This window comes from Phocoena phocoena, chromosome 16 (assembly GCF_963924675.1).
Source record: "Phocoena phocoena chromosome 16, mPhoPho1.1, whole genome shotgun sequence".
NCBI lineage: Eukaryota > Metazoa > Chordata > Mammalia > Artiodactyla > Phocoenidae > Phocoena > Phocoena phocoena.
The window spans coordinates 77,842,105-77,865,554 of NC_089234.1; the positions used below are offsets into that span (position 1 = coordinate 77,842,105).

A 23,450-nucleotide genomic window follows, 5' to 3' on the forward strand; every position below is an offset into this window, starting at 1 on the left:
GAAGCTCCTGCGTGATTTTAAAAAGCCTTCCCTTAGATCTCCCTTTCAATCTTGGGCAATCAGCACTTTCCACCTCAGCTGTGTTTCCCTCCCGGGTGGGGGCGGCGCCGAAGCGCGGGGTCGCCCGGCACTACCTCCCTTCGGCCGCCTGGGGGCGGTAGACGTCGAAAAGGGTTGCGCATGCTCCGTGTGGGACCTCGCGCTCTGCCTCCGCAACCGCCGAGTGACGGAGGCGAGTGCGTGGGGTTATGGGAAGTGTGGTTTTCCAGTCACTGGATCACTGGGGCACTCCCGGCTTGATCCCAGAGCGGGACTTCAGCTCCCGGCTGGCCGACGAGAGCGGGCGGGGACGCGAGGGAAGGGGGCGGGGCGAACGAGAGAAAATGTGGGCGGGGCCAGGGGGAGGCCAAGCGGAGGGGCGGGGCTGCGCCCGGCTGAGCTGCTGCCGCTGGTGGTCTGAGGAAGCTGAGGCGCGGGGCCCGAAGCCGAGAGGAGCCTGGACGGCGTCGGGAGCGAGGGCGGGCGTACCCGGAGTCGTAGCGCGGGAGTCGGCCGTCGGCACTCGGCCTCCCTACTTGCAGGTTCCCTCCCGGGACGCGGGAGAACCCGGAGCGCGGCGGGAGTGCGAGGTGGAGCAGGCGGGGGCGGCCAATGCGAAACTGGCTGGTGCTGCTGTGCCCGTGTGTGCTCGGGGCCGCGCTGCACCTCTGGCTGCGGCTGCGCTCCCCGCCGCCCGCCCGCGCCTCGGGGGCCGGCCAGGCAGGTGAGGTCCTGGGGCCAGGCGGGGCGGGCCGGGCCGGGCGGCCGCTAGCCAGGGGGAAGCCGGCTCCGAACCTCCCGGCGGCTTCCTTCGCGGAGCTCCGCCGGGAGTCCCGGGTGGGGGGCGGCCCGACACGACGGTCCGCCGATGAAACAAACGGCCCTTTTCATCCTCGAGGCGTTAATATCGGGCAAACTTGAGGGCGCTTTTCTCGTTTCGCGTCTCGGCCGCTTCTCACCTCCTCGCGTTTCTTAATGGCCACAAAGCCGGTGCCCGCGACTGCAAGCCCTCCGGCTGTCCCCAGGCCTGGCGCGAGTCGCCCGGCAACTGCCCGCCTGCCCGGGGAGCAAAGCCCCGCGTGTCCTTCAGCGCTTCAGTGGCAGCTGCTCACGCCCGGGGTCGGGCTACCAGGTTGCTTTCTTCCTCCCCAGGTGTTGGTTATTCGGTCAAGACTTTTGAGGTCTTCGGGCCGTGGATCACGTTTGTGCGTGTTTTAAAAGGTGGCTGTGTTTTGCTTTCAAGGAATAACTTTGCTTTGAGAGTATACTGTACTTTGTGAATCCTTTGAAAACTGTGATGTAAGTCGGTTGAGCAAATCGAGGCATGGCTGCGAGTGGAGTTGTTCCTGGGAACTTGGTTTGCAAAAGCCTGTGAATGAAATATACACGAAAATATCAGGTTCTTTAATGGTCTTCCCCATTTGCTCTAAAAGTTATTCTCTCGTGGGAAAGAAACCTTTGTTCGTGTTCACTTCACAGCCTGAGAAATAGAATGCTGTGCCCACAGCCCAGGGGGTTTTCTGTTGTTAATGAATTCCACCGCTCCGAAGACGTCTTCAGGTTTCCCTTTTTTTCTTGTTTTCTTTTTTAAGGGCTTGCCCTAGGACATGTAAAGAAGCCTGGAAGGCTGTTTTAAAGATGAGGTAATAGTCGTATTTGGTTTTTAACTACGTTGGGAGTTTTTTTCTTACCACTTCTCCCCAAAGACAGTTGTTTTCTTATGCAATATTTTAAAGAATAGTTGAATATTTGCAATTCTGAGATGGCTCTGTGCCTTAACTTAGAAGTAGAAAGTACAGAAACTAATTTGGCAGTCCTCAAAGCAATCTCACTGTTATAATTGGAGTTCTTTATTCTGGTAACTGTCTTAAAATCCTTTTCTATTAGAGAAGCCACAAGTTCTTTGAGAAGACTGTTTGTGTGACCTGAATGGAATTAAGATACTATTTAAATGATTTAATGAGAGTGCAGTGTTACAGGGCATTTAACTTAACAGGTTAGGATTTTTTTTTGTCTGTTTTGTTTTTTAGGGTTTTGTAAATGGAGCTGAGGAAAGAGTGTTATAGATATATAGTGCTCTGTAACACCTGTTGGGTTTTGCATTTTACAAATTTCTTTTCTGTATGATGAGTGAGCTCTACTGGAATTTACTCGTAGAGCATACTTAGGATATTTATGACCTAAATATCTTTTAGGGTCCATAAACAAGCGAAAACCGTACGTTCAAGCTGAAAACTTAGTAGGCCTCCCTGACAATTTCTTTTTTAAATTTATTTTTTATGTTTTTATACAATTTTAAAAGGTTACTTTCCATTTACAGTTATTACAAAATATTGGCTCTGTTCCCTGTGTTGTACAACACATCCTTGAGCCTATCTTACACCCAGTAGTTTGTCCCTCTCACTCCTCCACCCGTGTATTGCCCCTCCGCCCTCCACTGGTAACCACTAATTTGTTCTCCACATCTCTGAGCCTGCTGCTTTTTTGTTATGTTCACTGGTTTGTTATATCTTTTAGATTTCACGTGTAAGTGATACCTTGCAGGATTTGTCTTTCTCTGACTTAATTCACTTACCCTAATGCCCTCCAAATCCATCCGTGTTGCTGCAAATGGCAAAACTTCTTTCTTTTTTTAAGGCTGAGTAGTATTTCATCGTGTGTATATATATATATATCATATCTTCTTTATCCATTCATCTGTTGATGGACACTTAGGTTGTTTCCGTATCTTGGTAATTGTAAATAATGCTGCTGTGAACATTAGGGTGCATGTATCTTTTTGAATTAGTATTTCTGGGTATTTTTCAGTTATATACCTGGGAGTGGAATTGCTGGGCCATATGGTAGTTTTTTGAGGAATCTCCATACTGTTTTCCACAGTGACTGCACCAGTTTACATTCTTACCAGCAGCGTACAAGGGTTCCCTTTTCTGCACATCCTCCCCAGTATTTGTGTTCTTTTTGATGATAGCCATTCTGACAGGTGTGAGGTGACGTCTCATTGTGGTTTTGATTTGCATTTCACTGATGACTAGGGATGTTGAGCATCTTTTCATGTGCCTGTTGGCCATCAGCATTTCCTCTTTGGAAAAGTGTTCATTTCTTCTGCCCATTTTTTAATTGGGTTGTTTGTTTTTCTGATGTTGAGTTGTATGAGCTGTTTATATATGTTGGATGTTAATCACTGATCAGTCATATCATTTGCAAATATTATATCCCATTTGGCAGGTTGTCTTCCTGTTTCTATCAATGGTTTCCTTTGCTGTGCAAAAGCTTTTAAGTTTAATTAGGTCCCGTTTGTTTATTTCTGCTTTTATTTCCTTTATCTTAGGAGATGGATCCAAAAACGTATTGCTGCGATTTATGTCAAAGAGTGTTCTGCCAATTTTTTCCTCAAGGAGTTTTATAGTATCCAGTCTTACATTTACATCTTTAATCCATTTTGAGTTTATTTTTGTATATGGTGTTAGAGAATGTTCTAATTTTATTCTTTTACATGTAGCAGTGCAGTTTTCCCAGCAGCACTTATTGAAGAGACTGTCTTTTCCCCATTGTCTATTCTTGCTTCCTTTGTCATAGATTAATGGACCATAAGTGTGTGGGTTTATTCCTGGGCGCTCTGTTCTGTTCCATTGATGTATGTGTCTGTTTTTGTGCCAGTACCATACCATTTCGATTACTGTAGCTTTGTAGTATAGTCTAAAGTCAGGGGGCCTGATTCCTCCAGCTCTGTTCTTCTTTCTCAAGATTGTTTTGTCTATTTGGGGTCTTTTGTGTTTCCATACACATTTTAAAATTATTTGTTCTAGTTCTGGAAGCTTTGTGGCTTCATGTCCAACCCTTTTGCCCTTTGCCTGTGTGCCTGGAGCCAGTCCCACTGTGCTCACATTTTCTCCTGTAGTGATCACAGCTCCCAGCCCCAGTGACATTCCCTTTCCCTGTGTCTGCACTGGGTCTCTTCTGTGCTTCCTTCCCCTCAGGTAGCCAGTCTTCCCCTGGGCCACTCCTGGAGGTGAGGGGGTTACCTTTTCCCAGTGTTTTTTATTTCTGTGGGGCTCACCTAAAAGTATTAAAAGTAACTTTGTAAAAAAATGTTTTTTCTTTTTGAGATAAGTTTTTCCCCCTCCATCAGTGTTTCAGTGATACCTTATCTGCTGTCCTGTGAGACCAGGCTAGATTAAGGAAACTAGGAAGTAGACCTTGGAAAGGGCAGGGCTGTTGGTGAGGAGATCAGTACTAGTTGTGTAAATTAACTTTGACTTTAGATGGATATTGTGCATCTAGTCAAATAATAAATAGAGTATTTAATCTAAGTGAAACCTTGCAGAGTCCTAACTTTCGTTTTGCACTTTTGGTACTTTCAAAACTAAAAACAGTAGAAGCATCTTGATTGCTAAAATTTCGTACAAATTCTTTTCTCTTTGTGTTGTCACCAGTTCAAACCAAAAAATTGGAGCATTTTTACATTTTAGTCCTTATCCCTTAAGCCTAGAGTGATAGAGAAAACCCAAGACTTTGTTAAGTATTCTTCCCTTGAATTTACATTTTGAATTTTGTTTTTGTTCTCTTTTCTCTCCTGCCTCTTTGTCTGTCTTCAGTCTCATTAAGTCGTGGCAGGGAGATTTACCTCCCCTGAATGTTAAAAAAGGCCCTCGGCCCTCTGACTTGCAGTTGATTCTACAAATATTTGAGAGCCTCCTCTGTGCCAACTCCTGTTGTAGGTGTGGGATTACAGCAGTAATCAAGATAAAGTCCCTGCCCTCATGCAGTTTACAGTTCAGAAGGGAAAGCAGAATATAAGAAAATAATTATTAAATATCCTAGGGGAGAGTGATATGTGGTGACAAAAATAAAGCAGTGTAAGAGGATAGAGAATGATGTGCTGCTGTTTTAAATAGAGAGGTCAGGGGCTTCCTTGGTGGCGCAGTGGTTAAGAATCCACCTGCCAGTCCAGGGGACGCAGGTTTGAGCCCTGGTCCAGGAAGATCCCACATGCTGCGGAGCAACTAAGCCCGCGCGCCACGACTACTGAGCCTGCGGTCTAGAGTCCGCAAGCCACAGCTACTGAGCCCACACACGTAGAGCCCGAGCTCCGCAACAAGAGAAGCCACCGCAATGAGAAGCCTGTACACCGCAATGAAAGAGTAGCCCCCCTCGCTGCAGCTGGAGAAAGCCCGCGTGCAGCAGCAAAGACCCAACGGAGCCAAAAATAAATAAATTTATAAATAAATCAATAGAGAGGTCAGGGGAGGCCGCTCTAAAGGGGTCACAGTTGGGCAGGAACCTGAATGCATGAATGAAGTGTGTCAGTCGTGTTAGTACGTGGTACTATTCTAATGTAGTAGCTCACCTTGAACAGGTGAAACCCAGTCAGGGGGAACAGCTGGTGAAGAGCCAGCAGATCTCCTGTTGTGAAATCCAGCACAACCAGCGGGTGAGGAGAGGAAAATGGAGGTGGAGACAGCCATCTGGGCTAGGGAATAAAGATACAGGATATCTTAATGATAACGTATTGGTTTGGGGTTATGCCTTAGCAGGAATTATTTAACAGTTAATTTAGAAAAATTATGTACCCAAAGAGGCTTCTCTTTCTAGGATATTTTGAAAGAAGGAAACTAAAGAGAAAGGAAAGAAACGGATCCATTCAACAAATGCTTAGAGCAGTCCCTGCTCTCAAGGTGCTCACAGTTAAACGGAAACCAACATGGGGCAAGCAGAAGGTCAAAGACAAATTGAGCTTGCTTTGCAGTTTCGCCTAGGGCTGCCTCGTCCAAAATGATCGCTATATGCTAATCTGGTCTCTGTGCTTCAGTTTCCTTATTTATAAAATGATGACCTCACAGGGTTATTGTGAAGATTCAGTTAATAAAACACCCAGAACAGTGCCTCGTGAGCACTCTGAATTTTAGAGAGGAATGGTAGTGTGGAGGTGGCTGATGTCCTTGCTAGTGAGGTGTTCGGGGGGGTATCTGAAATTGGTGAGAGCACGCTGGTAGTGTGTATAATGATTGTCCTTATCAATAGATATGTGGTGAACTTGCATGTTTTCTTCATTTTTAAGATTCCTGCCTGTTTGTGGTTGGTGTCATGTGAGACATGCACATGAGAGTGGAAATTTTAGTCTAATTTTTAAGAATCTGCTTATTTTGAGCAGTCAGTTTTGGAGTCTTTAATAAACTTTTGGATGTCCACTTTCAGTGCAGAGTCTAGCAGGTTGCCAGACTCTCGGGATATACTACATATTACAGAAGAGAAATGGTCATTGCCTTCAGGGAGCTTGTGTGGGGTTTTAATTATTCTTGACAGTATGAAGATTTGTTTATTGCTATATATTTGCCATCTAAAGCAGTGAACATAGGAGGTGCTCAGTTACTTGAAGGAATGAATCAAGAGGAGAAAACTGGGAAAGTATGAATGAGTTTGTCACCTATAGATCGTTCACATTCCACGATTTACATTTTTTCTTATAAAAATAAAACAAATTTTACTTTACAAAGTAAAGTAAAAATTTACAAATTTTACTTTACAAAGAAAAATTTTGAAATTATTTTTAAAAAAGGAAAGAAAAATGATCTATACTGGGCAATGTTTGAATGTATCAATACATATAAAACATGGTCGGGGGAATTATTTAGTATTAAAAATTTTTTTTTGATATATAATGTACATTCAGAAAAGTGCACGTAAATGTGAGCTTGATGTAGTTTCACAAACTGAATCATCCAGCTAATCAGCACGCAAATTAAAAACAGGAAAACTACCAACACCTTAGAAGCTTCCTTTATGCTCCCTTCTTATCACTGTCAGGAGTGGTACCCATGATCCTGATCTTCAGTGGCAGAGATTTGCCTGCTTTGTACTTTATATAAGTGGAACCAAATAGTATGTACATAGTTCTTACAGCCTGCTTATCTAACTTAATAAGATGTAGAACAGCATTTAATGAAATGCTTAAAACAATTTTAATGTCTGTATAGTATTCTAGCATATACATACACCATAATTTATGTAACTGATGCCTTATTTGTGCATTCATGTATTTTGCAGTTTTTCCCTATTAAGAAACGACACTGATGAATAGAGATCTTTTAGTGCATCACTGATGATTTCCTTAGCCTATATTCTTAGCCAAGGACAAAAGTTATACAATTCTGAGGTATTTGATGTATATTGGCAAAATTTACTGCAGAATACTATACCAACTTACATTCCTATTAGCAACATAGGAGAGTAGCCATTTCCTTGAAAAAACTACCTCTATCAAAACATCAGTCATTTGGGTATTATCATTTAAGAAAATATTTGTCAGTTTGAATGTAGGAGAAAACTGGTGTCTTATTATTGCTGTAATTCAAACTTGACTTCTAGTGAAGTTGAACCGTTTTTTATAGGTTTGTTGGGTATTTGCATTTCTTTTTCTGTGAATTATCTTTATTCTTTGTCTCATGTTCACTTCTTAGTTTTTTTTGTTTCTGTTTTTGTTTCCTGTTTTCAGACACCAGAATCAAACTAGGTTCCCTGTACTTGCAACATTGAGCAGAGGATGACGAAAGTTTAGTGGGGGAACTGGAAAGCTGGGCAGCATTCTTACACAGCATCCACTTTGAGGAGTTTTTGCTTGTTTGTTTGTTGGTTGGTTTGTTTAATCTTGGCTGTGCCACGTGGCTTGCGGGATCACGGTTCCCCAACCAGGGATCGGACCTGGACCACAGCAGTGAAAGCGGTGAATCCTAACCACTAGACCACCAGGGAACTCTCCACTTTGAGTTTTATACTGTGTGACACACGACTCACAGGTCTGTTGGACTGATTTACATTGATGGTATGTGGCAGAAGAAACCAGTATTTAAAAAAATTGAGATATAATTGACAAATTACATTAGTTCCAGGTGTGCAGCATGATGATGTGATCCATGTATATATTCTGTAGTGATCACCACAGTATGCATAGTTAACATCTGTCACCACACACAGTTACAAATTTTTTTTCCTGTGATGAGAACTTTTAAGACCCACTCTCTTTAGCAACATTTAAATACAGTACAGTTGTTGTTGTTTTGGTGTGTGTGTGGGGGGTCATGCTGTGCGGCTTGCGGGATCTCAGTTCCCCAAACAGGGATTGAACTCGGGCCACGGTAGGGAAAGCCCAGAATCCTAACCACTGGACCGCCAGGGAATTCCCTGCAATACCGTCTTGTTAACTATTGTCACCATGCTGTATGTTACATCCCCATGACTTATTTATTTTATAACTGGAAGTTTGTACCTTTTCACCCCTTTTACCCACTATGCCTACCCTCTACACCCAGCCTCTGGCAAACACCACTCTGTTCTCTGTATTTATGAGTTTGGTGTTTTGTTTGTTTTAGATTCTACATATGAATGAGTTCATATGGTATCAGCCTGTCTTTGTCCAACTTATTTCACTTGGCGTAATGCCCTCAGGGTCTGTCCACATGGTTGCAAATGGCAAGATTTCCTTCTTTTTTATGGCTGAATAATATTCCATTGTGTATAAAGAACACATTTTCTGTATTCCTTCATCCATCAGTGGACACTTAGGTTACTGCCATGTCTTGGCTATTGTAAATAGTGCTGCAGTGAACATCCCCATGTTCACTATCATGCATATCATCCCCATTCATATGTCTTTTCTAGTGAATGTTTTCATTTCCTTCAGGTAAATACCCAGAAGTGGTTTTGCTGGATCATATGGTAGTTCTGTTTTTAATTTTTTGAGGAACCTCCATACTGTTTTTCATATTTTAGTGGCTGCATCAATTTACTTTCACACCAACAGTGCATGAGGGTTGCCTTTTCTCCACCTTCTCGCCAACACTTGTTATTTCTTATCTTTTTCATAATAGGCATTCTAAGAGGTGTGGTGATGTTTCATAGTGGTTTTGATTTGCATTTCCCTGATGATTAGTGATTTTGAGCACCTTTTCATGTACCTGATGGCAGTCTGCATGTCTTCTTTGGAAAAATGTCTATTCAGATCCTCTACCGAATTTTAAATGGGATTCTTTGTTTTTTGGTATTGGGTTGTATGAGTTCTTTGTATATCTTGGTTATTAATCAGATATATGATTTGTAAATATCTTCTCCTATTTGGTAGGTTGTCTTTTCATTTTGCTGATAGTTTTCTTTGCTGTGCAGAAGCTTTTTAGTTTGATGTAGTCTCACTTACTTATTTTTGCTATTGTTGCCTTTGCTCTCAGTGTCAAATCTAAAAAAATTATTGCCAAGACCAATGTCAAGGAACTTACTGCCTATGTTTTCTTATAGGAGTTTTATGGTGTCAGGTCTTACATTCAAGTTTTTAATCCATTTTCAGTTGATTTTTGTGTATGGCATAAGTTAGTTGGCTCAGTTTCATGCTTTTGCACGTGGCTGTCCAGTTTTCCCAACGTCATTTATCTAAGAGATTGTCCTTTCCCTGCTGTATATTCTTGGTTCCTTTGTTGTAAATGGATTGACCATATACGCATGGGTTTACTTCTGGGCTCTCTATTCTGTTCTGTTGATCTGTGTGTCTGTTTTAATGCCAGTACTGTAGCTTCATAATATGGTTTGAAACCAGGAAGCATGGTATTTCCAGCTTTGTTCTTCTTTCTCTAGATTGCTTTGGCTTTTCGAGGTCATTGTGGTTCCATACAAATTTTAGGATTTTTTTTTTTTCTATTTCTGAAAAATGACATTGGAATTTTGATAGAGGTTGCACTGTATCTGTAGATTGCTTTAGCTAGTATGGACATTTTAACAATATTATTATTAGCAAGCATGGAATATCTTTTGTTTCTGTATTCTTCAATTTATTTCATCAATGTCTTATACTTTTCAGTGTACAGGTCTTTTACCTCCTTGGTTAAATTTATTCCTAGGTATTTATTCTGTTTGATGTGATTGAAATTGGGAGTTTTCATAATTTCTCTTTCTGATAGTTTATTACTGTGTAGAAATACAGCTGATTTTTGTATATTGATTATGTATCCTGTAACTTTACTGAATTTGTTTATTAGTTCTAACAGTTTTTTGGTTGAGGCTTTAAAAACCTATTTTTCAGTATTTATGGAAGTAGAAATTCTCTAAAAGGCCAGAATCTGCCATGTACTTCTCTTCTGCAATAAAAAGAGAAGTGCATGTAAAAAGTAACACAGTTCAATAGAGGCAGCTGAGATGTGGATGAGAAGCAGAGAGGATTGGCAGTGGCAGAGAGAGGTGGAATAAGATGAAAAAGTACTTTTCAGCGATAATCCATGAGGCTTTCGCATACCACATGGTTATCTTCGTGTCTATTGATTTATTTATTTTTAGAAAAATCTCATGGAGAAGTCTGGGAGGAACTATTAGGATAGCCTTGTAGGTCCAGGTGAAAGGTAAGAATTTGAACTGAAGCTGCGACTAGAATTAATGATAAAGAGAGAAATTTGAGAAAAATTTTAAAAAGATTTTGTCATTAAGAAAAGGTTAAATGATGTTTCATGTAATCCATCTCTAAAAGATTTATTTTGATTACCCGTCAAAAATAAGGTAGTGATGTTTGGCATTTAAAGGGATGTTTCAGTTATTTTGAAATTTTACTTTTGTGCAGCAACCTTGTTTTCTCATGAAGTCAGATAAATGAGGCATTTGGGATGCATATAATTTTTGCTCTTCTAATCTTTTAAAGCTTTTTAATCTTTTGAGAAGACATTTTGAAACAGATGAAATAGAGTATCTAAAAGACTGTTTTCGGTATCAACTTTCTCTGATTAGGAAACCGAGGCACAAGGATTTAAGTAACTTCTTACTGATACTGTGCAGCATGTTGGCTGTAGAATCAATGTCAGATATGTCTGGTTACTGCATTTTCCTCACTCCTGTCTATAAAATGTGCTTACTGCTAATATTTCTCTGTGAAAAAGTCGGGGGAGGGACTAGGTTTTCACTGCCAATTTTACATAAGCATTTAAATTATTCTCCCTTGAAGAAATATCAACATGTCTTTGTTGTCTTTTGAATACCTAGATTCTATGGCATATAAAAACATTTCATTTAATACAGTAAAGCTCTGTGGCCTGCAGTAATTTATTTTTGGAAACATTGTGGGATCAGTTTCCACCGCTGAAGAAAGATGAAATGGGATCCCTAATGAGAGCTATATATTAGCTTGTAGCTCTCAAGCTTTGAAACTGGTGATGAAAAACAGGGACAAAGTATCCTTCCCTCTATCTTTCTCTAAGGACAGTTTTTTGGGGTGGGGGTGGTATGCATCTTGTGGGATCTCGGTTCCCTGACCAGGGATTGAACTGGGGCCACAGCAGTGAAAGCCTGGAATTCCAACGACTGGGCCACCAGGGAACTCCCTCTAAGGACATATTTTAAAAATGTAATCCTGTCCATTAAATATGATAGTAAAAAATGACTTGTTCCTTGATTTTTTTTTTTTTTTTTTTTTTTTTTTTAACTAGAAACGTTTCCCCTCCTTCATCCTTTGCACTATTCAAGTGATAAATATTTGCTGGCTGTAGAATTTATTGGCATGAATAAGAGTTCTGATTCTTTCCAGCATGGTAGTCCTTCAACTTCATCTCCCAAACTTAATAACTAATATTCATGTAGGACTTCACCTTTGACAGCACATTTGTTGTTGTTGTTGTTAGTTGCCATTGAATGCCCACTCTTTGCCTGCTACCAAACCACAACCTTTATACACATTATATCATTTAATTTTTGCAACTCTATGAGAAGTATTATTACACCCATTTCTACTTAAGGAAACTGAGGCTCAAGGAGTTAAATAACTTTTATAGCTAAAATAAAAAGCCAGCATTTTATAATTGGCTCTTAGTGCCTACTATTGTATGGTTTATGCCACATTGACCTTCCAAACTGATTCTTATCAGAAAAGTCTTACTTGTTTTCAAGAATTTACATATGTACTTGGGTGAGCACGAATACATACATAGGTGTGGAAGCAAAAAGACTCTGCACCAAAATGTTAGTAGTGGTTATCTCTGGATGGTGAGTTTTATGAGTGCTTTAGGGTTTTTATTCTTTGTATTTATTTGTATTTTCTGCAAATATGAACATATATTTATATTACCTTGTAATAAACATTTTTATGTTACATATTGAACTTAACAGTAATTGAGAAATGACATTTCTGATTTACTGTTGCTTATTTCTAGATCAGTTGGCCTTACTTCCCCAGTGGAAATCTAGTCATTATGATGTGGTAGTTGGTGTGCTGTCAGCCCGCAATAACCATGAACTTCGCAATGTGATAAGAAGCACCTGGCTGAAGCATTTAGTACAACACCCAGCATTAAGTCAACGGTACGTTCCTTTTTTTTTTTTTTTGGCTGCATTGGATCTTTGTTGCTTCACGTGGGCTTTCTCCAGTTGCGGCGAGCGGGGGCTACTCTTCGTTGCAGTGCGCAGGCTTCTCATTGCAGTGGCTTCTCTTGTTGTGGAGCACGGGCTCCAGGTGTGCAGGCTTCAGTAGTTGCAGCGCATGGGCTCAGTAGTTGTGGCACACAGGCTCAGTAGTTGTGGCACACGGGCTTAGTTGCTCCGCGGCGTGTAGGATCTTCCCGGACCAGGGCTTGAACCCATGTCCCCTGCATTGGCAGGCAGATTCTTAACCACTGCACCACCAGGGAAGCCCCAACGGTAGGTTTCTTGAGTTCACACCTTGCGTGACGTATTGAATAAGTGTTCTGAAAAATCTCTTCTTGGAGAGTCAGAGATGTTAATTCAGATATGTGACCTCTTTTCCTCAGAAATAACTATTTCATTTTGCTTTTCCTCCACGTAGTTGAGCCCAAAAAGTAAATTTAACCAAGATTTTAAGCCAAAAGAGATATACTTAATGTTATTCAGCTCTGTATCATTTGGTTGTGTGTGCTCTGCGGTTTGTATAGTTTGCCATACTCTTTTTGCCAACCACCCTTCCAGGCCTGAGCTCGGGTAGCAAGTCACATGTTGACATTAGATGGCTCGGTTGTTGGTTAGGAATGCAAGGCCTTAGTCTTCTCAGGGAAAGCAGCCTCTGAAGATTATATAGTGAGGGACTAGTGGAAGTGAAGCATGGAAGTCTGGACTTCTAGTTATGTGACGATTCTTCTCTGCTTATGCGAAGTCACTGATAAGCAGAGAAGGCCCTCAGGATTGCATTCAGCTGGCATGCTTGTGACTGAGTAGCTATACGGGGGAATCACAATTGTGAATTTTCTTGTCACCAGTAGTGAACATTTATAGATTTCCTATCTTACTCATAGCAGCTTTTTTTTTTTAACATCTTTATTGGAGTATAATTGCTTTACAATGGTATGTTAGTTTCTGCTTTATAACAAAGTGAATCAGTTATACGTATACATATGTTCCCATATCTCTTCCCTCTTGCATCTCCCTCCCTATCCCACCCCTCTAGGTGGTCACAAAGCACCGAGCTGATCTCCCTGTGCTATGCGGCTACTTCCTACTAGCTATACATAGTGTATATATGTCCATGCCACTCTCTCACTTTGTCACAGCTTACCCTTCCCCCTCCCCATATCCTCAAGTCCATTCTCTAGTAGGTCTGTGTCTTTATTCCTGTCTTACCCCTAGGTTCTTCATGACATTTTTTTTTCTTAGATTCCATATATATGTGTTAGCATACGGTATTTGTCTTTCTTTTTCTGACTTACTTCACTCTGTATGACAGACTCTAGGTCCATCCACCTCACTACAAATAACTCAATTTCGTTTCTTTTTATGACTGAGTAATATTCCATTGTATATATGTGCCACATCTTCTTTATGCATTCATCCGATGATGGACACTTAGGTTGTTTCCGTCTCCTGGCTATTGTAAATAGAGCTGCAATGAACATTTTGGTACATGACTCTTTTTGAATTATGGTTTTCTCAGGGTATATGCCCAGTAGTGGGATTGCTGGGTCATATGGTAGTTCTATTTGTAGTTTTTTAAGGAACCTCCATACTGTTCTTCATAGTGGCTGAACCAATTCACATTCCCACCACCAGTGCAACAGTGTTCCCTTTTCTCCACACCCTCTCCAGCATTTATTGTTTGTAGATTTTTTGATGATGGCCATTCTGACTGGTGTGAGATGATATCTCATTGTAGTTTTGATTTGCATTTCTCTAATGATTAATGATGTTGAGCATTCTTTCATGTGTTTGTTGGCAATCTGTATATCTTCTTTGGAGAAATGTCTATTTAGGTCTTCTGCCCATTTTTGGATTGGGTTGTTTGTTTTTTTATTATTGAGCTGCATGAGCTGCTTGTAAATTTTGGAGATTAATCCTTTGTCAGTTGCTTAATTTGCAAATATTTTCTCCCTTTCTGAGGGTTGTCTTTTTGTCTTGTTTATGGTTTCCTTTGCTGTGCAAAAGCTTTGAAGTTTCATTAGGTCCCATTTGTTTATTTTTGTTTTTATTTCCATCTATCTAGGAGGTGGGTCAAAAAGGATCTTGCTGTGATTTATGTCCTAGAGTGTTCTGCCTATGTTTTCCTCTAAGAGTTTGATAGTTTCTGACCTTACATTTAGGCCTTTAATCCATTTTGAGCTTATTTTCATGTACGGTGTTAGGGAGTGTTCTAATCTCATACTTTTACTTGTACCTGTCCAGTTTTCCCAGCACCATTTATTGAAGAGGCTGTCCTTTCTCCACTGTACATTCCTGCCTCCTTTATCAAAGATAAGGTGACCATATGTGTGTGGGTTTATCTCTGGGCTTTCTATCCTGTTCCATTGATCTATATTTCTTTTTTTGTTCCAGTACCATGCTGTCTTGATTACTGTAGCTTTGTAGTATAGTCTGAAGTCAGGGAGCCTGATTCCTCTAGCTCTGTTTTTCGTTCTCAAGATTGCTTTGGCTATTCGGGGTCTTTTGTGTTTCCATACAAATTGTGAAATTTTTTTGTACTAGTTCTGTGAAAAATGCCAATGGTAGTTTGATAGGAATTGCATTGACTCTATAGATTGCTTTGGGTAGTAGAGTCATTTTCACAATGTTGATTCTTCCAATCCAAGAACATGGTATATCTCTCCATCTCTTTGTATCATCTTTAATTTCTTTCATCAGTGTCTTATAATTTTCTGCATACAGGTCTTTTGTCTCCCTAGGTAGGTTTATTCCTAGATATTTTATTCTTTTTGTTGCAGTGGTAAATGGGAGTGTTTTCTTGATTTCACTTTCAGATTTTTCATCATTAGTGTATGGGAATGCAAGAGATTTCTGTGCATTAATTTTGTATCCTGCTACCTTACCAAATTCATGGATTAGCTCTAGAAGTTTTCTGGTAGCATCTTTAGGATTCTATATGTATAGTATCATGTCATCTGCAAACAGTGACAGCTTTACTTCTTCTTTTCCGATTTGGATTCCTTTTATTTCCTTTTCTTCTCTGATTGCTGTGGCTAAAACTTCCAAAACTATGTTGAATAAGAGTGGTAAGAGTGGGCAACCTTGTCTTGTTCCTGATCTTAGTGGAAATGCTTTCAGTTTTTCACCATTGAGCACGATGTTGGCTGTGGGTTTGTCATATATGACCTTTATTATGTTGAGGAAAGTTCCCTCTTTGCCTACTTTCTGGAGGGTTTTTACCATAAGTGGGTGTTGAATTTTGTCGAAAGCTTTCTCTGCATCTATTGAGATGACCATATGGTTCTTCTCCTTCAATTTGTTAATATGGTGTATCACATTGATTGATTTGCGTATACTGAAGAATCCTTGCATTCCTGGAATAAGCCCCACTTGATCATGGTGTATGATCCTTTTAATGTGGTCTTGGATTCTGTTTGCTAGTATTTTGTTGAGGATATTTGCATCTGTGTTCATCAGTGATATTGGCCTGTAGTTTTCTTTCTTTGTGACATCCTTGTCTGGTTTTGGTATCAGGGTGATGGTGCCTCATAGAATGAGTTTGGGAGTGTTCCTCCATCTGCTATATTTTGGAAGAGTTTGAGAAGGATAGGTGTTAGCTCTTCTCTAAGTGTTTGATAGAATTCGCCTGTGAAGCCACCTGGTCCTGGGCTTTTGTTTGTTGGAAGATTTTTAATCACAGTTTCAATTTCAGTGCTTGTGATTGGTCTGTTCATATTTTCTATTTCTTCCTGATTCAGTCTTGGCAGGTTGTGCATTTCTAAGAATTTGTCCATTTCTTCCAGGTTGTTAATTTTATTGGCATAGAGTTGCTTGTAGTAATCTCTCATGATCTTTTGTATTTCTGCAGTGTCAGTTGTTCTCCTTTTTCATTTTTAATTCTGTTGATTTGACTCTTCTCCCTTTTTTTCTTGATGAGTCTGGCTAATGGTTTATAAATTTTGTTTATCTTCTCAAAGAACCAGCTTTTAGTGTTACTGATCTTTGCTGTCATTTCTTTCATTTCGTTTTCATTTATTTCTGATCTGCTCTTTATGATTTCTTTCCTTCTGCTAACTTTGGGGGTTTTTTTGTTCTTCTTTCTCTAATTGCTTTAGGTGCAAGATTAGGTTGTTTATTCGAGATGTTTTCCTGTTTCTTAAGGTAGGATTGTATTGCTATAAACTTTCCTCTTAGAACTGTTTTTGCTGCCTCCCATAGGTTTTGGGTCATCGTGTCTCCATTGTCATTTGTTTCTAGGTATTTTTTGATTTCCTCTTTGATTTCTTCAGTGATCACTTGGTTATTAAGTAGTGTATTGTTTAGCCTCCATGTCTTTGTATTTTTTACAGATCTTTTCCTGTAATTGATATCTAGTCTCATAGCGTTGTGGTCGGAAAAGATACTTGACACAATTTCAATTTTCTTAAATTTACCAAGGCTTGATTTATGACCCAAGATATGATCTGTCCTGGAGAATGTTCCATGAGCATTTGAGAAAAATGTGTGTTCTGTTGTTTTTGGATGGAATGTCCTATAAATATCAGTTGTTTAATTTATCATTTAAAGCTTGTGTTTCCTTATTTATTTTCATTTTGGATGATCTGTCCATTGGTGAAAGTGGGGTGTTAAAGTCCTCTACTATGAATGTGTTACTGTCGATTTCCCCTTTTATGGCTGTTAGTATTTGCCTTATGTATTGAGGTGCTCCTATGTTGGGTGCATAAATATTTACAATTGTTATATCTTCTTCTTGGATCAATCCCTTGATCATTATGTAGTGGCCTTCTTTGTCTCTTGTAATAGCCTTTATTTTAAAGTCTATTTTCTGATATGAGAATTGCTACTCCAGCTTTCTTTTGGTTTCCATTTTCATGGAATATCTTTTTCCATCCCCTCACTTTCAGTCTGTATGTGTCTCTAGGTCTGAAGTGGGTCTCTTGTAGACAGCGTATATATGGGTCTTGTTTTTGTATCCATTCAGCCAATCTGTGTCTTTTGTTGGGAGCATTTGATCCATTTACATTTAAGGTAATTATTGATATGTATGTGCCTATTCCCATTTTCTTAATTGTTTTGGGTTTGTTATTGTAGGTCTTTTCCTTCTCTTGTGTTTCTTGCCTAGAGAAGGTCCTTGAGCATTTGTTGTAAAGCTGGTTTGGTGGTGCTGAACTCTCTCAGCTTTTGCTTGTCTGTAAAGGTTTTAATTTCTCCATCAAATCTGAATGAGATCCTTGCTGGGTAGAGTAATCTTGGTTGTAGGTTTTTCTCCTTCATCACTTTAAATATGTCCTGCCAGTCCCTTCTGGCTTGCAGAGTTTCTGCTGAAAGATCAGCTGTTAACCTTATGGGGATTCCCTTGTGTGTTATTTGTTGTTTTACCCTTGCTGCTTTTAATATGTTTTCTTTGTATTTAATTTTTGACAGTTTGATTAATATGTGTCTTGGCGTGTTTCTGCTTGGATTTATCCTGTATGCGACTCCCTGTGCTTCCTGGACTTGATTAACTATTTCCTTTCCCATATTAAGGAAGTTTTCAGCTATAACCTCTTCAAATATTTTCTCAGTCCCTTTCTTTTTCTCTTCTTCTTCTGGAACCCTTATAATTCGAATGTTGGTGCGTTTAATGTTGTCCCAGAGGTCTCTGAGACTGTCCTCAGTTCTTTTCATTCTTTTTTCTTTATTCTGCTCTGCAGTAGTTATTTCCACTATTTTATCTAACAGGTCACTTATCCGTTCTTCTGCCTCAGTTATTCTGCTATTGATCCCTTCTAGAGTTTGTTTGTTTGTTTTTTTCTGTACACAGGCCTCTCACTGTTGTGGTCTCTCCCGTTATGGAGCACAGGCTCCAGACGTGCAGGCTCAGCGGCCATGGCTCACAGGCCCAGCTGCTCTGCAGCATGTGGGATCCTCCCGGACCGGGGCACGAACCTGTGTCCCATGCATCGGCAGGCGGACTCTCAACTACTGCACCACCAGGGAAGCCCTAGGGTATTTTTAATTTCATTTATTGTGTTATTCATCGTTCCTTGTTTCATCTTTAGTTCTTCTAGGTCCTTGTTAAATGTTTCTTGCATTTTGTCTATTCTATTTCCAAGATTTTAGATCATCTTTACTATCATTATTCTGAATTCTTTTTCAGGTAGACTGTCTATTTCCTCTTCATTTGTTAGGTCTGGTGGGTTTTTATGTTGCTTCTTCATCTGTTGTGTGTTTTTCTGTCTTCTCATTTTGCTTATCTTACTGTGTTTGGGGTCTCCTTTTTGCAGGCTGCAGGTTCGTAGTTCCCGTTGTTTTTGGTGTCTGTCCCCAGTGGTTAAAGTTGGTTCAGTGGGTTGTGTAGGCTTCTTGGTGGAGGGGACTAGTGCCTGTTTTCTGGTGGATGAGGCTGGATCTTGTCTTTTTGGTGGGCAGGTCCACGTCTGGTGGTGTGTTTTGGAGTGTCGTGGCCTTATTATGATTTTAGGCAGCATCTCTGCTAATGGGTGGGCTTGTGTTCCTGTCTTGCTAGTTGTTTGGCATAGGGTGTCGAGCACTGTAGTTTGCTGGTCGTTGAGTGAAGCTGGGTGTTGGTGTTGAGATGGAGATCTCTGGGAGATTTTCGCCGTTTGATATTACGTGGAGCTGGGCGGTCTCTTGTGGACCAGTGTCCTGAAGTTGGCTCTCCCACTTCAGAGGCACAGCTGCAGCACCAAGAGCCTTTCATCCACACGCTCAGAATAGAAGGGAGAAAAAGTAGAAAGAATGAAAGAAAGAAAGAAAAAAAGAAAGAGAATAAAAGAAAATAAAGTAAGATAAAATAAAATAAAGTTATTAAAAATAATTATTAAGAAAAAAAAATTTTAAAGTAAAAAAAAAACAAAAACGGATGAATAGAACCCTAGAACAAATGGTGGAAGCAAAGCTATAGAGACAAAATCTCACACAGAAGCATACACATACACACTCACAAAAAGGAAAAGGGGAAAAAATAATAAATCTTGCTCTCAAAGTCCACCTCCTCAATTTGGGATGATTCATTGTCTGTTTAGGTATTCCACAGATGCAGGGCACATCAAGTTGATTGTGGAGCTTTAATCTGCTGCTTCTGAAGCTTCTGGGAGAGATTTCCCTTTCTCTTCTTTGTTCGCACAGCTCCCGGGGCTCAGCTTTGGATTTGGCCCCGCCTCTGCGTGTAGGTCGCGGGAGGGCGTCTGTTCTTCGCTCAGACAGGACGGGTTAAAGGAGCAGCTGCTTTGGGGACTCTGGCTCACTCAGGCCAGGGGGTGGGAGGGGTGCGGATATGGGGCGAGTCTGCGGCGGCAGAGACCAGCGTGATGTTGCACCGGCCTGAGGCGCACCGTGCGTTCTCCCGGGGAAGTTGTCCCTGGATCCCGGGACCCTGGCAGTGGCGCGCTGCACAGGCTCCGGGGAGGGGAGGTGTGGACAGTGACCTGTGCTCGCACACAGGCTTCTTCGTGGCGGCAGCAGCAGCCTTAGCATCTCATGCCCGTCTCTGGGGTGCGCGCTGTTAGCCGGCGCTCGCGCCCGTCTCTGGAGCTCCTTTAAGCAGTGCTCTGAATCCCCTCTCCTCGCACACCAGGAAACAAAGAGGGAAGAAAAAGTCTCTTGCCCCTTCGGCAGGTCCAGACTTTTCCCGGACTCCCTCCCGGCTAGCCGTGGTGCACTAACCCCATGCAGGCTGTGTTCACAACGCCAACCCCAGTCCTCTCCCTGCACTCTGACCGAAGCCCGAGCCTCAGCTCCCAGCCCCGCCCATCCCGGCGGGTGAGCAGACAAGCCTCTCGGGCAGGTGAGTCCTCTGTGCGGGAATCTCTCCGCTTTGGCCTCCGCACCCCTGTGGCTGTGCTCTCCTCCGCGGCTCCGAAGCTTCCCCCCTACTCCACCCAAGTCTCCGCCCGCAAAGGGGCTCCTAGTGTGTGGAAACCTTTCCTCCGTCACGGCTCCCTCCCACTGGTGCAGGTCCCGTCCCTATTCTTTTGTCTCTGTTTATTCTTTTTTCTTTTGCCCTACCGAGGTACGTGGGGAGTTTCTTGCCTTTTGGGAGGTCTGAGGTCTTCTGCCAGAGTCCAGTAGGTGTTCTGTAGGAGTTGTTCCACATGTAGATGTATTTCTGATGTATCTGTGGGGAGGAAGGTGATCTCCGCGTCTTACTCTTCCACCATCTTCCCCTTGAGCCACTCATAGCAGCTTTCATTCCTTTTCAAGACAGGTTTCTCTAGTTCAGGATCGCAATGATAATAGAACCTATTACCCAGCAAGTGAAAAAAAGGCCTCGGAGTCATCACTACCATCAGAACCACCTTGAAAACCTGCACTTCCTCTAGCCTTTCCCATCTCAGAAAGTAATGACCCATCTCTTGCAGTTGCTCAGATGAAAACTTTGGTGTCTGAGCTGTGAGTGGAGGAGTGAGTCCCCTTTATTGCGTCTGTAAGGGTCGCTCCAGCACGGCAATGGGAATTACACTGGGAGAGGCATTGGAAGTGAAAGGATCTGTCATGCTCACAGGTTCTAGAGACGGAGGCCCGGCACACCACACAGGGGGCCAAATGGGAAGAGGGTCCAAGGAGCGGGCTCACCGAAGCAGGCAGGGAGCCGAGAGAGAGTGAGGACCCGTGGGCAGGGGTCTTTATTTGGGGTCAGGGTGGAGAGGACAAGGAGAAGGTGCGAGGTATTTCACTGTTGGGTTTGAATGTCACAGGGTCACTGTCAGGGGAGGGCAAAAAGGGGAACTTGTGGCAGGGACCAGCCTTGTCACCCGAGTAGACCTGGTCATCGGGGCAGGATGCTTCAGCCTGTTTGTGGGGATGTTGAGGTGTCAGGAAAATATGAGGTTTTTACAATTTACAGTACAGTGTTATCTTGATCTTTCTTTGTCTCATATCGGATCCATTAGTGTATCTTCTCGGCGCTACCTTACGTTGTATCCAGAATCCAACTTCTCAACACCTTTACCACAGCTATCAGAACCACCATCGTGGTCTAGGCCACCATTATCCCTCACCTAGATTATTGCAGAAGCCTCCATATCTGAATTTCCTGCTTCCACCTTTGATCCCCTGTGTTTTATTTTCCATACAGTGGCCAGAGTGATCCTTTTAAAATTAGTCAAATTATGTCAGTTTTCTGTTCATATTCCTCCACTGACTTCTCTTCTTGCTCAGAGTGAAATCCCAGGTCTTTACTGTGGTCTTTGACCTTATCTACATCTACTTTCCTGCCCTGGCCTCCTCACTGTGCTTCAGTACCCTAAATGTGCTCCTGCCTCAGGGCCTTTGCACTTGCTGTTCCCCCTGCCTGTACCATTCCTCCACTGCATGTCCTCATGGCTCACTTCCTCACTTTCTTCAGGTCTCTGTTTAGATATCATAGCGCTATTCCAACTCTGTCTTCCCTTACTTGACTTTATTTTTCTTTATGATACATATCACCAACTAGCATGTTTATTATATTTAGTTGTATATTTATAAATTGTCTTTCCTCACTGGACTGTGTTTTATGATCATAGGGGCTTCAGCTTTTTTCATTGATGTATTTCCAGCACCTTGAACCTAACTTGGCACAGAGTAGGACACTCAAAAACTATTGAGGGAATGACTCAGAGCTAAATATAATGAGTAGAATTAACATTCAGGCATTCACCAGTAATTTATTTGTTATCATAGCATTCTTACTTTAAATTTAGTAAGCTTGTTGATTTGTTTTATAAAAATGATGGGATACCTATATAAAAGTAGATATTAGCCGGAAACTTCTTCCTGGGGCAGAGTAATTTTGTGGCTCTAGTAAAACTATTGAAGATAGCTTAAAAAAACAGATTTGGTAAATATCTGCAATAACTTAACACATTTATTCATTTCTGTTTATACTTTTATTCTAAATGCTAGTTGTTTATAAAAGGTATTCTGCCTTAATTGGCCGTTCGTAAAAGAAACCGTTTTCATTTCTGTGGTTATGGCTTACTTTCAGGTCTTGCATTTCACTGAAGGAGCCAGACTCCACATATATTTCAAGGATGCTGTTTAATTAAAAGCCTTTGTAGTGAAGCTGTAAGTTGTCAATTTCACAAGTATTTATTAAGTATCCTCTGTATACAGGTAGTATACTATGTATAGTAGAATACATAGATAAATACCATATAGCCTGAGTCTTTATGGAGGCTTGGAGTTTAGTAGAAGGAAATAGATGTAATAGTGTAATAAAATGTTATATGTGCTGTGAATTAAATAGATACAAAATAGCTTGGAGTGTTTGGGAAATTCCATACAGTTCTGTGTATCTGGAGTGCAGAGATTATGGGGTAGGGAGTATATGTGTTTGTGGGTGAGTGTGAGAGAGAGCACTTAGGGAAGGAAAGAGAAGCAGAGAGAGATTATCATATAAAAAGGAAAGAAGGGAGGGCTTATAACTGTTACAACTGTTAGAGGTAGGCAGTGACCAGATTGTTCAGAACAACGTGTTGAGAGTTCAGGGAGCCAGTGAGACCTATTTAGCTCAGCCCCTTAGCAGTCCTTGTCTAAAGTGGTGACCTTTTAAGGAAATAAGGTAATTGAATGTAGAACGAGGAAGAGGAGTCTAGGATGGTTGCTAGCTTTCTAACTTGGAGAATAATGAAATCATCAATCAAGACAAAATGTATTGATACTAGATGAGAAGAGCAGGTTTCTTGGGGAAGGAGCTTAGTTGTGATTTGTTGAGTTTGAGGTATCTGCATGTACCTGTGCTGGTAAATGTTTATTTACTGGCTCTCTGAAGAAAAGCATGCTTATACGTATGTATATGTTTATTATAAATTTTATTGATATGAAGACTGGAGCACATAATTGACAGATAATAGGTATATAATGCTCTCTATTATAACTTCCATATTGATTCTCAGAATGCGTCATTGTTTGCCAGACTTCTGTGTCTATAACCAACCTGTGGCTGCGGTTGACGAGAGTGTAGTTCTGACATGAATATTTCCTTTAAAGATTAAGACTAAAGTGACAACTAAGGTATGTGACAGAACTCTACTCTTAGTCAATGAAGTGACGTCTTTGCTGAATCA

General features: G+C 41.3%; 1 protein-coding gene across 1 annotated transcript in view; it reads left to right on the top strand.

The window, feature by feature from the left end:
• Positions 1-453: 453 nt before the first annotated feature.
• The window catches only part of B3GALNT2 (beta-1,3-N-acetylgalactosaminyltransferase 2), a 57,334-nt gene continuing 34,337 nt past the window's right edge, over positions 454-23,450 (top strand). The window contains exons 1-2 of the mRNA XM_065894151.1: positions 454-763; positions 12,213-12,360. Coding sequence (XP_065750223.1) covers positions 652-763; positions 12,213-12,360 — 260 coding nt within the window. The 5' untranslated portion in view covers positions 454-651. The remainder of the gene's footprint in view (positions 764-12,212; positions 12,361-23,450) is intronic.